The sequence below is a fragment of the Manis javanica genome, chromosome 15 (genome assembly GCF_040802235.1).
Source record: "Manis javanica isolate MJ-LG chromosome 15, MJ_LKY, whole genome shotgun sequence".
Classification (NCBI taxonomy): domain Eukaryota; kingdom Metazoa; phylum Chordata; class Mammalia; order Pholidota; family Manidae; genus Manis; species Manis javanica.
Genome location: NC_133170.1, coordinates 88,442,006 through 88,456,097, shown reverse-complemented (window position 1 = coordinate 88,456,097; position 14,092 = coordinate 88,442,006). Strand labels below are relative to the sequence as shown.

General features: G+C 59.9%; 1 protein-coding gene across 2 annotated transcripts in view; it reads right to left on the bottom strand.

Moving 5' to 3' along the window:
- Positions 1-14,092, bottom strand: part of ACSS1 (acyl-CoA synthetase short chain family member 1) — a 34,458-nt gene that overhangs the window by 4,321 nt on the left and 16,045 nt on the right. For both annotated transcript variants that reach the window (XM_037001811.2, XM_073222652.1), the window contains exons 3-12: positions 9,496-9,695; positions 7,754-7,929; positions 7,298-7,450; positions 5,890-6,037; positions 4,606-4,743; positions 2,538-2,630; positions 1,409-1,521; positions 1,008-1,134; positions 184-311; positions 12-75 (exon numbers count right to left, since the gene is read on the bottom strand). In XM_037001811.2, the coding sequence (XP_036857706.1) occupies positions 12-75; positions 184-311; positions 1,008-1,134; positions 1,409-1,521; positions 2,538-2,630; positions 4,606-4,743; positions 5,890-6,037; positions 7,298-7,450; positions 7,754-7,929; positions 9,496-9,695 (1,340 nt within the window). The remainder of the gene's footprint in view (positions 1-11; positions 76-183; positions 312-1,007; positions 1,135-1,408; positions 1,522-2,537; positions 2,631-4,605; positions 4,744-5,889; positions 6,038-7,297; positions 7,451-7,753; positions 7,930-9,495; positions 9,696-14,092) is intronic.

Genomic DNA, 14,092 nt, shown 5'->3' with positions numbered 1-14,092 from the left:
GGGGAGCTCACCTTCGCCTTTGATGTCATGGGGGTAGCCGATGACAGCGGTCTCAGGCACGGCCGGGTGGGCAGCCTGTGCAGAACAGAACGAGCAAATCACGCAGGAGTCCAGACGCCTGGCTCGGCTTGCAGACTCCCCCAGCTTGAGGAGGCGGGCAGCAGGGAAGGCTGCCTGTCTCACCATCGCATCCTCGATCTCCGCAGTCCCCAGCCGGTGGCCGCTGATGTTGATGACATCGTCCATACGCCCCGTGATCTGGTAATAGCCGCCCTGGGTCCGGAGAGCGCCGTCTCCAGTGAAGTAGTAGCCTGCATGGCAGTGGGGGGCTCAGCACCAGTACCTCTGCCCCAGGACCCAGGGGACTCCTGTCCCTGCACGAGGGGCACGCCGGGGCAGCGTTCTGACCTCTCTACAGAAGGAAGCTGCAAGGCCCCGCGCGTGCCGGCCCCCTGCCTGCCCTCCCAGCAGCCCCATCAGGAGGCACCCAGCAGGTGTCACCGGGCTGTGCGCTACTGAAGGGGCAGCTTCAAGACCAAGGTCTAGGGAGCAGGAGACACACAGGAGCCCATCCAAGCTGCCCAAAGACTGAGCTTGTTTACAAGCTTGAGGTGGAAACGACCAGTTCCAACAGGCATAGCGTGCGTGCAAACCCAGCCCAGGGACACTGCAAACCGGGGAACAGCAGAACGGGAGGGGGACTTGCAGCCAGCAGGACAGCTTCCGGGGTGGCTCCTCCTCTCTGGTTTCCCAGTAGCCCACAGGGTGTGCAGCAGGGCCAGGCGCACGCTCAGGGCTCTGTGTGCCTCCGGCTGAGGGGCCACCCCCGCCGCAGACAGGAGCCAAGTCAGGCAGGGAAGTGGGAGCAGCAGGCCCCGGACACAGGCCCCCCAAGGACCTGTCCTGCCCACCGCACTATGCTCGCACCCTGTGCCCGTAAGGGCATTTCCAGACAATGTGATCCGAGCGGTGTGCAACGCCTGATACACTCCACTTCGCCGGCTCACCTGGATAAGCCCTAAAGTAGGCGTCCAGGAACCTCTGGTGGTCTCCGTAGATGGTCCGGGCCATTCCTGGCCAGGCCTGCGAGAGGCACAGAGCCCCGGAGACATCACAGCCCTCCACGACATTTCCCTACAGACCAGGACACCCATGAGAGACGGGCCGACTAACAGCTCCTTCCCCCACCTGCTCAGCCGGGGGCAGGGGAACAACAGGTGAGCCCGAGGAGGCTGCCCAGGTCTCTGCCATGCAGCCAAGGCGACCGCAGTGCCTGCTGGCCCCTCCACCACCCGGCTGGGCACGCATGACGCGGGACAGTGGGAGGCCGAGGCCAGGAAGGGGAGGGAGCCAGGGACCCGGCAGGGTGCACGTGCGGATGGGAGATGCCCCTGCAGGGCCGCCTCACCTCCTCATCCATGAGGACAGGGATGATGCCAAAGAAGGGCCGCATCGCCATGCCAGGGAGGATTTCTGCGCCCTCCTCGGAGGGTCGTGGCGCGATGCAGATGCCGCCTGTTTCTGGGGGGCAGGGAAGAAGCACCAGGTGGGCCTGGGGACTGGGGATGTGTGCACCCAGGCTGCCGTCAGAGGGCATGCTGGACACAGGTGGCTTCCCAGAGGAGGCAGCGGGTGCAGCTGCCCCTGCTGGGGGACAGGAATTGCACCCCCAGTGACACCAGGACCTCTGAGGCAAAACCAGGTTGGGTGCCAGTCCGCTCCACGGGGGAAGGAGAGCGCGGTCCCAGGAACTGGACCCGCAGGAGTGGGAGCTGCACCCCCCCCAGCCCCCGGCTTCAGTGCCGATGCCCAAGCCCACCACCCTCCCAGCAGGACGGGGAAAGTAGCCGCCTCCCCGGAGCACGCAGACCAAGCCGTGAAGAGGCGCCAGCGCACGCTGCCTTCCCGTGCTTCTGGGGCCCTTCCCTCCGCCAGCCTGCACGGAAAGGCCCCACGGGACTCAGCTCAGGGTCTCACCACCTCAGGAGGGGTGAGAGGGGGCTGCTCTGAATGCCTCTGGCCTCAGTCATGTCTCTTCCCAAAGATCCTAACGAGTCAGATTCCCAAGAGGAGGCGAGCGAGAACAAAATGGTTCGGGAAATACTCCTTGTCCGCTAAAATCCAGGCGCAATGCTGCCAAAAGAGCGCCCGTGCCAGAGGCACTTGTTCAGAAAGTGGCCCTCAAGGAGAGCGGACGTGAGCTGAGTACCTTCTGTGGGTCAGACCCCGGGCAAGACGTGCTGGCGGACCTTCTCTTTCTGTCCCCACGGGCCCCACCACACAGACAAGGGCACGGAGGCCTCCAGCTGCTAGAGGGCAGCTCGGCCCCGCCTCCGAGCTCCCGCACTGCAGGACCCGGTCTCCGCCCCGTGCCGTGGGGCACAGGCGTCGGGTGCTGGGTGGCATTCATGCTGCCTCACTGCCGGTGTGGCTTGTGTCCCCGGGGCACCAACGCAGGAGTACAGCTGTTGTGCACGCTGAGCAGCCCTGTGCCTGGCTCCCCGGTGCATGGGACCCCTCCCCCCATGCACACTCACCTGTCTGCCACCAGGTGTCCACCAGTGTACATCTGCTCTCCCCCACCACCTTGTGGAGCCACTCCCAGGCCTCGTGGTTGATTGGCTCTCCCACTGCAACCACACCGGAGAGAGTGAAAGATATTAATAGACCTCAATAAACTCCAAACCCAAAGGAACTGATGTTTACAGGGAAAAAAGCTCTACAATTTTCCTGGAAGACATGAAAGACAACGAAAAAGTGATGAGATCCGTCATGCTTATGGCCAAAGAATCCAAAGCAGAGGAAGATATTTTCACTATCGGGTCCAAAATCAAAACACCGGCAAGAATGTGTGAGAAACAGTATCACACATCATAGGAGGATAATCTGATGCAGTGAGTTTGGGGAGCAATTTGGATGTTTTTCTTTATATTTACAAGTACATACACCCAGTACCACCACTTTGGACAGTATTTGTGGCAGAATCTACTAAGACTAAACATACATTTTATCCTAGTACTCAAAAATGTCCCTTCTGGCATAGACCCCACAGAAACAAGTGCATCTGTCCACCTAACACGGACACGTTCACAGCAGGCAAAACGAACCACTGTCCATCAAGAGGAGGACAGAGAAACAGACCAGGATGTTCACGCGACGGAGAAGCACACAGCATGCGCAAGCGCACGGCTCTACGCGCAGTGGGGGTGGGCCGCAGCCGCAGCCGCAGCCCAGGAGACGGGCATTCACCACACCAGCCCACGCGTGTGACGTTCAAGAAGCGAACCCCCCTTGCTAAGTGGTGAACAGTGGCTGTGACTGGGGGTCACTGACTAGGAGGGGGCACGGCGGCCTTCTGGGGACTAGAACTTCTATGGCTTCCGCTGGATCGTGGTCACATGTACGTACACACACAATACGAGCACTTCTGCCACTACTCTACAGCCCGACTTCTCGGTGTCCGCCTGCTGGGAAGGCTGGTGTCTCCCCAGGACAGTGGCTTGGGTCGCGACAGTAGAGCCCCAGGAATGGGACCAGTGCTCACAGGGAGGAGGCCCACGGGGTTGCCCGCCCCTCCCACAACATGAGGACACCCCAAAAAGGTGTAGTCTGGGGCCCAGGAAGAGGGCCCTCGGCAGAACTTGACCAAGCAGGCATCCTGACCTCAGACTTCAGTCTCCAGAACTGTGAGAAATAAATTCCTACTGTTTCTAAGTCACCAGGTTGTGGGGTTTGACGATAGCAGCCGGATGGCACGTTGTCCTAACGGAACACCCACAAAGGCTGGCATTCAGCCAGACGCGCTGGCTCACACACTCTGCGGCTCAAACAGTGAAGTGCCCCTCGCTGGCTGCCTCGCTCAGGACCACACACAGCGCGGCAGCCCACCGAGGCCTGTCCCGGCCACCCCGCCAGCTGGTCTCTTGGGAGGCCAGGGGAGTGTGTATCGCCCTGCATGCCCATACACCCGCCGGAGGCAGGAAGCTGCCACTGTCATGCTGGCTGACGCCCAGGAAGCTGCCGACAGCTGGCTGCGCAGCCCCAAGGCCACGCCTGCAGACACCATGCAGCCTCACAGGAGGCTACAAGCGAGTGTGTGAGAACCACCTGGAGAACTCTACGTATGGCTCAGTTAAAACAAACATCACAGGATAACAGCGCAGCACTGTGATGTCCACGATAAAGGGGACGTGTTGTATGGGGGCCGGATCTGTGCACAGGAACGGATCCGCCAAGGGGCACCCGGTGAGAGCAGCGCCTTGCGCACAACATCAGCATGCTTCCCGGAGGCACGGACGCCTGGCGGCAGGGCCTGCTCGGTGGGCTACGCAGCGACTCCCAGCAGCGCACAGCAAGGGCACGGGCTGCCCGGCTCACAGTGAAGGCAAAGCACAGCCCGCAGGTACAGAAACCTCAGGACTGTCCCAGACCACGAGGGCTGTGGCTGCAGGGGTCTGTCTCACAGGCGGTCCTCGGCTTTCCGTCTGTGGCCTGGCACCCATTTCTCCATGACAGCCACGCAGTGTCAGGATCGCGTCCGTCTGAGGCCTGCACTGGTGCCCACAGTCACCCGCAGCCCCTTCCGCCTCGCGGCCGGCCGCTCACCTGACCCCAGGGTCCGCAGGGAGGAGCGGTCGTACTTTCTCACCCAGGAGTCACCGTATTTCAGCAGCAGCCGGACAGCGGTCGGGGCGCCATAGAACTGACTGATTCGTAACCTCTGCACCATCTCCCAGTACCGACCTGCAAGAGGCCAACCCACCGTCAGGCTGAGGGCCCAGCACACATCACCGATGCAAGCCTATCTGGAGACCAGGCACGGTGTGCGCAGGTGATACGGCACATGCCTGCATCACCAGCAGGAACGGGACTCGGCCTCCGTAACGGGCGTGGAAGGGAGCCTCTGGGAAGGGCTCGCTGAGGCCGTCATCTCCCAGCGCACCCGCCACCAGGGGCTGGGAAGGACCCTTGCCTGGCTTAGCATGGCTAGACCCGCACGGGGCGGCCCAGCCAATCCGAAGGAGTGTTACGGTGGATTTAAAAATAACCCCCCCGTGTGTGTGTGGTGGGGTGGGGGCACCGAGACTGAGCTGCGTTCAGTCTCTGCCGGGTGGCGGGCGCTTCCCCTTCTTCACTCACGGGCCCCAGAGCCCAGGACACACACCAGCATGCGCACCCCCGTCTTCGCAAGCCTCGGGGACTCGCCACTGTCGCTCTGCATGCGGGAAGCTGAGCCTCAAGGGGCTGAAGCACGCAGAGCCCGTGAGCTGCAGCTCCTGCTCCCCGGCCGGGCTCCCCGCGCACTCTGCTCCAGGGCATCTAACCCCGCGGGAGGCTGGCGACGACAGGGGAGGCGACAAACTCCCAAGTCCCACACGCACCACCGCCCGCGCTGTGGGAAGCTCAGGCAGTCTCCCCGCAGGGCCCCACCGCCACTCCGAAACCAACGCTCTGGATACTGTGCTGCCTGGGGCAGAGCCAGGTGGGCAGCAGGTCCTGCACGTGGCCTCGGGCACGGAGGGCTCTCCAGCCCCCCACACGGTGCGCTCTGATGGCAAATGTGGACATGCCCCCCACCTGGAATTCCTGGGGCCTGGGCTTTGAAGGGCTGGATCCCATCAGGTGGCCATAAACGTGAGAGGGACAATCTCAGGGGCCAGCCCGTGGCAGACAGTTTGATTAGAAGGACAGGACGCCCGAGTGGGTGGTTTGAGATGGCTTCCAGTGCCCAGCTGGACTCCTTTCTACTGCTTGTCCGATCTCACCGCAGACAAAGCCCCAGGCCCGGCAGCTATGCCACAGAGTCGGCCGAGCGCAGGCCTCTCCTCCACTCACGTGTGTACTTCGCCACCCCGAAGCTCCCTCCTCATCTGGGGCCCCAGTCCTCACCAGCATCAGGGTAGACCGGGGTGCTCTCAAAGAGGACGCTGGTCGCTCCATTGCAGAGGGGTCCATACACCACGTAGCTGTGTCCTGTGATCCAGCCAATGTCGGCCACACAACCAAAGATGTCGCCTGGCCGGTAATCAAACACGAGCTGCAGCAACAGCAGGGAGGGCCGTCAGGAGCCTGTCTCCCCGGCGGGAGGGACGCAGGCACTGCAGCGGCCACCAGGAGCAGGGTCAGTTTGTGCAGCCCCTGGCACCCTCAACAGCCGACGTCTGCAGACGGCAGGGGAGGGGGCCAGACCCGAGTGTGCGCTGTGGGAGCCCCTCCAGACACAGCCCTTCTGTCGCCAGGGCCGGCCCGCCTGGGGCATGTCAAGGAGTGGGGCACCCCCAGCCCCGATGCCGCGGTGGTCACACAGGTACCCACAGGTAGACTTCTTCCAGTCGTATGAAAAAAATGAGGGCACCTTTCTGTATGAAGTTATTCCACAATTTTAACAAATGCCTTAAAAACTGCAAAAAATGAGAGCCAAAAAGACCAACAAACTCCCGCAGCATCACCAGCAGCCAAGCACCTGCAGAGACACGGCAGCTCCTGCCAAAGGGTCCGACCGGAGCCCGGCCCCACCTCCGCCCCCGGCTGCCCCTTTGCAGGAAACACAGAGGACAGAAGGGGGGCGGACAGCAGGCGCAACAGACACGGTCTAAGGAAATGGGAGGCATCGGAGGAACAGGAGAGTTAAAAAGGGCTTGAAAGACACCAAAAACATGGGGATGATTAGGCGACAAGCTCGAAAAGGAGACAGGGCAGTGGTGCCACGGAGGTCAGGACGGGGCAGCTGTGGTCGGACGGGCCATGAGGGGCTTCTGCACCCAAGCAGGGTCGGCATTACAGTGATTCATTAAGCCACATTTGGTCTGGACAGTTTTCTGTAACTGTTCTGTTTTACAGTAAAGAGTGTTTTTGAGCTTTGGGTGAGCAGTCGCCTCCTGCTGCCATGGACGGACACTGAGGTCCTGCAGGAGCTTCCAGACAGCACAGGGGGGGCCTCGAGGCGGCCAGGGCCCCGTGCAGCCATGTCCCGGGCAAAGGGGGCGACTTTCCAGGAAGGCCACACTTTGTGCTGTGCACAGGACGCCAAGTCCCGCAGCCCCGCGTCGTTCGAGAGCTGAAAGGACCTAGCCAGTCAGCATATTCCACCCCTCAACCCCGACACAGGGGCTGCGTCAGAGTGGGGCCTGGACCCCACGCGGGTTACTGGGAGAAAACAGCACCTCACACCTACCCGGCGTGGTTTCCCAGCAGGAGCTCTGGCCCTGAATCTGGCCCCTGCATGCCCCCCCACCCCCAGCGCAGAGCCCCGCCGGGAAGGTGCGGCCCCTGCACCCCACCTCCGGGAGGCGCGTACCCGGTGCGTCAGGGCCGCGTACAGCAGGTAGCCCGCCTGGGTGTGCACCAGTCCCTTGGGCGTCCCGGTGCTCCCGGAGGTGTAGAGCAGGAAGAGCATGTCCTCGCTGCCCATGCTCTCTGGGGCGCAAACAGGGTCCTCCCTGGCCATCTCCTGTAAGGGAGGACAGAACAGCCCCGCGCGCGGCACTCAGCCTCCTGCAGACACCTTCCCCAGCTGCCGTAGGACCTGGCGGCTGACCCAGGGCTCCCCTTCCCTTCAGAGATGCAGAGAGGACACAACAGCCAGAAACAGTCGTTTCTGCATGGTACGTGAACCCCTCAACACCACAAACACCACTGGGGAACACTGGGCAGCTCTGGGGACCCCAGACTGAGAACCACACCCACCAAGCCTCAGCCCCGGTTAACCCAGGAATAACCTCTCCTCCCCAAACCAGAAAGCAAGGAGGCCCACCTGCTCCAGGGGTACGTCCAGGTCCCCCATGTGGACCTTGCTGTCTGTCCTGTGAGCCACCAGGACGTGCCGGACAGTCGGGCAGTGCTTCACAGCCTCGTCCACAACCTTCTTCAGCTCCACCACGCGCCCTCCCCGCAGTCCTTGGTTGAAGGTGATCACCACCTTGCACTTGGCTAACAGAGACAAACAGGCACTTCTGGCCGGTGTCCTCCCCACTTTGACCTCAGAGCCCAGAGGAAAGCCACACATTTCAGGCCTGAGGGTGTGACCAACAAGGTCCATTCTGGGGTAAGAGTCAAAAAAAGCTGAGGCATGTGCCTGCGTTGCAACCTCTGTGCTCAGTGCGGACACACCAGGCCTTTTCCCAGCTCAGATGAGGAGCAGAAGTAGCCGCACATAACTTACCTGGGAGCTCAGCCCTCTGGGACTCCCACTGTTCCCTCCTACCTGCCCCGGGGGCTTCCTGGGTGAGGGACCATCGCCACCCCCAGCCACAGCCGCTGTGGGGCAGAGCAACTCCAGACAGAGAGCAGGAGAGCCGGGCGGCCAGACGCCGAGCCCCGCATGTCCCGTGTGGCCCCTGCCCTGCCAAGGTCAAGAACTTCACTGCTCAGAGAACGAAGACCATCCCATTGATGCCAGGAGCGGCCAGCCCCCACCCTCACCGTCAGGGGAAGGCTCTGCAGGACCCACACCTGCTCCTCAACAACCCAGCTAGGCTCGGCCAGACCCGGGGCAGGGAATCAGGTCCTGACACAGCCTGGGCCTCAGGACCACAGGCAGAGGAATGACCCTCTGCAGTGCGCCCCACCTGGCCCCTAAGGAAGAGCCGGGAACACATACGCAGCTGTAGTTCCAACAGACAGGATGATGACGCTCAACAGCGTGAATGTGCTTCCTGCCCTTGGATTGCATGCTTTGAAATGGTTACAGTGATACCCAAGAGGGGAGCAGCAAAGACTACTATACAATATATATGAAGACCAATTTAGTTAAATGAAAGGAGATGACCTTTGCACAGTGGCTGGTACTTATCAGGGCCAGAGAGTTTAGAGAGAGAGAGAGGAGTGGCCCAGCATCCCTTGAAAGGGAGTGGCAAGGCTTCCCAGCCCTCTTAAGAGGGGGGTCAGCAGGGGTCTGAGACTCCTCCCTCTGGCTCTGTCCACCACCCAAGGCATCTTCGCAAAGCGCTCCTGGTGGCCCCAGAACTCAGCACCCTCCCTGAGGAGCGGCTCAGGGGACTCACTCTGGGACCTCTCTGGAGAGGGGCCAGACCACACAGACACGGGCCGTCCCAACCGGAAAAAGGAGGGGACAGAATCGCCTGCACACTGTCCAAGAGGCTTGACTACCTGCAGACAGGAGCCTGAAAGATACACCACCAGCCCCCACCGCGACGGCAGGCCTCTGGAGATGGTCCACCCATCATTGCTGCAGGCCCGGGCCTGTGGGAGGTCCCCACGCAGCGACGCCGGCCTCCTCCAGGCCGCCCCCCCCCCCCCCCGCGCTGCTCCTCCCACCACCCAGCGGCACCTGTGACTTCCTGCCTCCCGGAGTCCCTGGCTCCTCAGCTCGTGGGACAAGTGCTCATCCTCACGCTCATTACGATGCTGTTTGTACTCAAGGCGTGCGTGTGTTTATTAACGTCTGTCCCTGCTCTGATCTCTGAGGGCCAGGCCCCGCGGAGCCGACCAGCAGACGCCGGCCTCCTCCCGCCCACGGCCCGCAGGCAGGCTCACCGTCGTTGATCCTCCCGGCCAAGGACTCGGCACTGAAGCCAGCAAAGACCACGGTGTGCACGGCTCCGATCCTGGCACAGGCCAGCATGGAGGCCACGGCCAGCGGGGAAACGGGCATGTAGATGGCCACACGGTCCCCTCGCCGCACTCCATGCCTCTTCAGCGTGTTGGCCAGGCGGCAGGTGGTCTCCAGCAGCTCCCTGCCGGACGAGGGGGTGACCATCAGAGACGCGGGAGGGCCAAAACTCGGAGCAGTCGGGGCGGAGTGATTCTGGAGCCTGCAAGACCTGCCCGGCCGGCAGAGCCTGGGGCGCGGGCACCCGAAGGCTTGGGGCACGGCAGGCTCTGTTCCAGAAACGACGTGCTGATTTTGCAGGCTGGTGGGGAAGTAGATTCACTGCCACGGCACTGAGGGAAATGGCTGTCCTTGTGTCCATTTAGAACAAGTGTCCAAACCCTGAGACATGGAAAATCCTCGCCTCCAAAGGGAGGTCGTGGGTGAGGCATCTACTTAGTGGGGAAAGGCAGGCCCCGGTTTCCTGAATCAGCACGGGTCTGGGGCCCCCCCGCAAGGCTCCCGCGCGACGCGCTCGGCGAAGCCGCAGCACGCGGGCGGGACTGGGCCACAGGGCCACCCGGGCCGCAGGCAGCGCCAGGACCGCCGCGGCGTGGAGACCGACCGGGCATGCGCGGTCCCTGCCCCCCACCAGGCCCATCGCGAGGTCCTGCCTGCCAGAGGGCCAAATCTCCCTGAACGAGCCGATTGGCGCAGGGGCTGGCACATGACCTGATTCTGTCCAATCAGAGTCGATGGCAGTCAACCCCAGAAAACCGGGACTACAGGGGCTGCCCACGTGCCTGGAGTGCAGCGGTGGGTGCAGGAAGGACCCCGAAGGCGGGTTCTCTGTCCCACGTTGCTCCAGCACCTTAGCCAGCTGAACCTGGGCTTTGCAAACAGCCAATCGTTTTCCCATTTTTGCTGTACATGGTTTGATTTTAATCTGTCACTTAATAGACGACCTAACACAGAAGGACGGAGGGGGTAGGCCCCCCCGCCCCGCCTGTGCTCTGCGTGGCTGCACAGGCCCGAGGAGCGCATAGTTCCCCTCTGCTCCAAGGGCTGTCAGGGGAGGGGCTCGGGGAAAGACGCAGCTCAGCCAGAACCTCCGGAACTTACAACAGCTGAATGCAAATGAAGGCGGGCAGGGGCCCCCAGGGGGCCTTTGTTTCCTGCCAGAGCCAACAGGCCAGACCTGATGCGCACCAGAACCCAGGGCCAGCAGGCACCTCCCCAGGCCGCCAGCAGCTCCAGCCCAGGCAGCCTCGTGGCCTCTTCTGTGGGATTTCAACCTTCCTCCTTAATGCCTTCCGAGAGTCGACAAAGGAGCCTTTCAGTGGTGCCCTCCCCGCCCCTCCCTCGCCTAAGTTTCTGGTGAAGGAGCAAGTCCTGACAGCCTCCAACACCGCACTCCCCAAATCCAGGACCCAGAAGCACCCCTGCTCCTCCAGGGGAGCGGGGGTGCGCGGAAAGGTGCTGAAGAGGCAGCTGTGGTTAGTGGTGGGGAGGGGTAGCCCACGTGCACGCAGGCCCCATCCTCACAGCTCTGAGGACGTGAGCCTCGGGCCACACCCGGGGACACGGAGGCTTCCTGAGTGTGTCACAGAGCGGTGGCCATGAAATGCTGCCCTTATTCTTCAGACTAAAGGCAGCAGTTTGAGGTCAACAAAGGGATATGAACTGCCCCTGCAGAGCAGCTGGGGCCAGCATTCCACAGAGGCCACACAGACAGGAGCTCATCTGTCCCCTCCTGCCGGGCAATCGCCTGAGAAACAGCAGGTGCCACCCCCTGTGCGGCCGTCACACCGTTAATGAGAAGCAGCACCCACCCAAGGCCCTGCCAAACATTTGGCGGTGAAATGTCTTTGAAAGGGTTTTCTAAAAGGACTAAAATCTGCAAACTCACTTTGCCAAATCCGTTATAAGCACCATTTCAGGGGGTGAGTGGGGTATTAGGAAATGAGAGGGCAAGCGGCCTCCAGGACCACTCCAAAGGCGCATGCAGGAGAGCGTGAAGGGCACGTGTCACCTCAGCCTGGCAGCACAGTTGCTGAGGGCAGCGGGGAGAGCTTTCCAGAAAGGCTGGCTGTGGGGAGAAGGAAATCAGCAAAGGAGAAAGCAATGAATGAATATTCCCTGCATGGGCAGAAGTCACCCAGCTGGCTAGAGCGGGAGCATTTGACCTTCAGCCCTGGGGAGGGTGTGGACCCACTGAGGCAGGCCACAGGTTCCCTCGAGGATCGTGGGGTCTCAACACGTGCCCCAGGGCCAGCACCGGAGCGGGGCCTGTGGGTCCCACGCTCTTGCTGCTGCATCCGGAGGAGAGGTTTCTGATGAAGAACCGGATCCAGGTGAATCTCAGTGCGCTCCCCTTCTGACCCACTCAGCCAAGGCCATGAACCTCAAGACTGGGACCCTTGACAGTCAGATTCTGAACCTCCCTGGGGCTCAGAAATCTGCCACATTCGTGCCATAGCAGTCGGGCCTCCGCTTAAACATCACACTACTGGAACTCACCACCTCACAGGGCTACTGCCTCTTTGTCATTTCAGCAGAGAAACAGTCTTCCTAAAATTGGACCAAGATGTGTGGTTTTTCAAATTCTACCCATTGGTCCTAGCTCAGCCCTTCAAAGCTGCACAGGATAAATCTAATTTGCCGTTCAAGGACAGCCCTTCAGGTTTCTGAATAACCCTCTCACCCTTCCCTCCATGACCCCACTCTCTCTCTAGACACCCCAGGTTACTACATGGACCCCCACATTCCCATTGTGTTTTCCCAGAGCAGAATATGGGTACCCAGACCCTTGATCCCAATATTACATTTAATAATGTGATTTAAAAGCACATTAATCTCCACACTTGTATCATTGGAAAATATGGTCAACAAACCTAGGTCTTCAAGTCATTGAAAAGTAAATGTTATTCACGTGATCCTGTCACTCCACAGACTGAAAACTGTTCAAAACCATGTTCTTGGATATTTGTGACTTCTTAAAGATTCTGCAAGCTGAAATGCTACCATTTCTGTATTAAAAAGATAATGTGGCCACTTAATGGCCAGTGCTTCGGTAGTCACTACAGGAAACACTGGCTTCCTGCTGCCTGCAGGATCTTTCCAAGGGACAGCGACATACAGTTTTCTGAGAAATGATCTCCCTAAAAATGACTCAGAGCTATATTTTCAAGTGCAAAGAGAAGTACAACAGTCATTATTCAGGTACGGAGCAAGCTACCTACATCTGTCTGCAATGCAGACTCCTCGGAATAAGCCCTCAGTGTGGACGTGTGCAAACAATATGCACAGATACATGACTTTGGCCTTGTGTTCATGGTGCTGAACACCAGTAAAATGCTGACTGGCCTCTGGGGAAACAACGAGACCTTCGACAGCCAATCCTTAAGCTTCATCCAGGAATACCATTTATCCATCGCTAAAGACATAATCTGGCCACAAGTGGGGTAGCCAAGGTGACACCTGTCAGAACACAGACAGGAAAAAGGGCACCCCTGTTCCAGCTCAGTCCAAAATAGGACACAGCAAGAAACAGCTCAGAAGAAAGAGAAGGGGATACACTGGTATTTATTTATCTATCCTCCAATCATAGCCATTTTTTCATGATTACTATTTGAAAGAATCTTTCCCCCGAGCCATTTCCTGAGGACAGCCCAGGGAAGTAAGATAAGCCATGTGTGTGTGTTGCTGTATTTAAGAAATAAACAAATGGGGAATGCATGACTGCTGACTTCTACACACTCTCTGGCTTTCAGCATTCATTAAATAAACACTAGTGAACTAGCTTACCTCCTTCACTGTCCATCTGCCCCCTGAGTACAAGCTCTACTCAGGCAGGGGTCTGGGGTTTACTGCCTTCTTCCCAGTGCCTAGAGCTGATAGAAGAAGGTCGATAAATGTTTGCTGAATGAATGGGAACAGCAGGTAAGTGTGAAGTAGCTCAGGCCCAAGCTCAAACCATGAGCGCCTGTCACACACCAGAGGTCCTCCTTCCTGCACCAAGAGGGCCAAGACCCATGTCACACAGACAGGAAACTGTCCTGCTCCTTTGAGAGAGCATGTGAGGACCACCCCACTGGTAAGCCAGCCCACAGCTGCTCTTCATTTTCTTCGGCCGCTAAGGGAAGCAAAGACTGGACAGACACAGAGCGCTTCACCGTCACCTTGCTCCAAGCCTGGGTGCTGACAGGGGCAGATTGACCGCATGGCCTAGAAGCAGGAGCAGAAAGGACACCCACAGCCCCTCGGTATCCTGCTCTAAGATTGATGCTCCCGTCGGCAAACCATTTCTGGGAGGTGGAGGTGTCGAGAGAAGAAAGGATCAGCTTCGGAAAGCAGAAGAGCACAGGGGACCCCTTCACGCATGGGAAGGGTGTGGAGGGCCAGGTGGGGCACGTGGGCTGCTCACGTATTGTCGCAGAACCAGGCCTGGGCCCCCCCTTCCCTCCGGACACACTCCACTGACCCTGACATGTGACAGACGCTAAACCTGACTTAATGGTCCTGGAATCTGCTCCCTCGGCT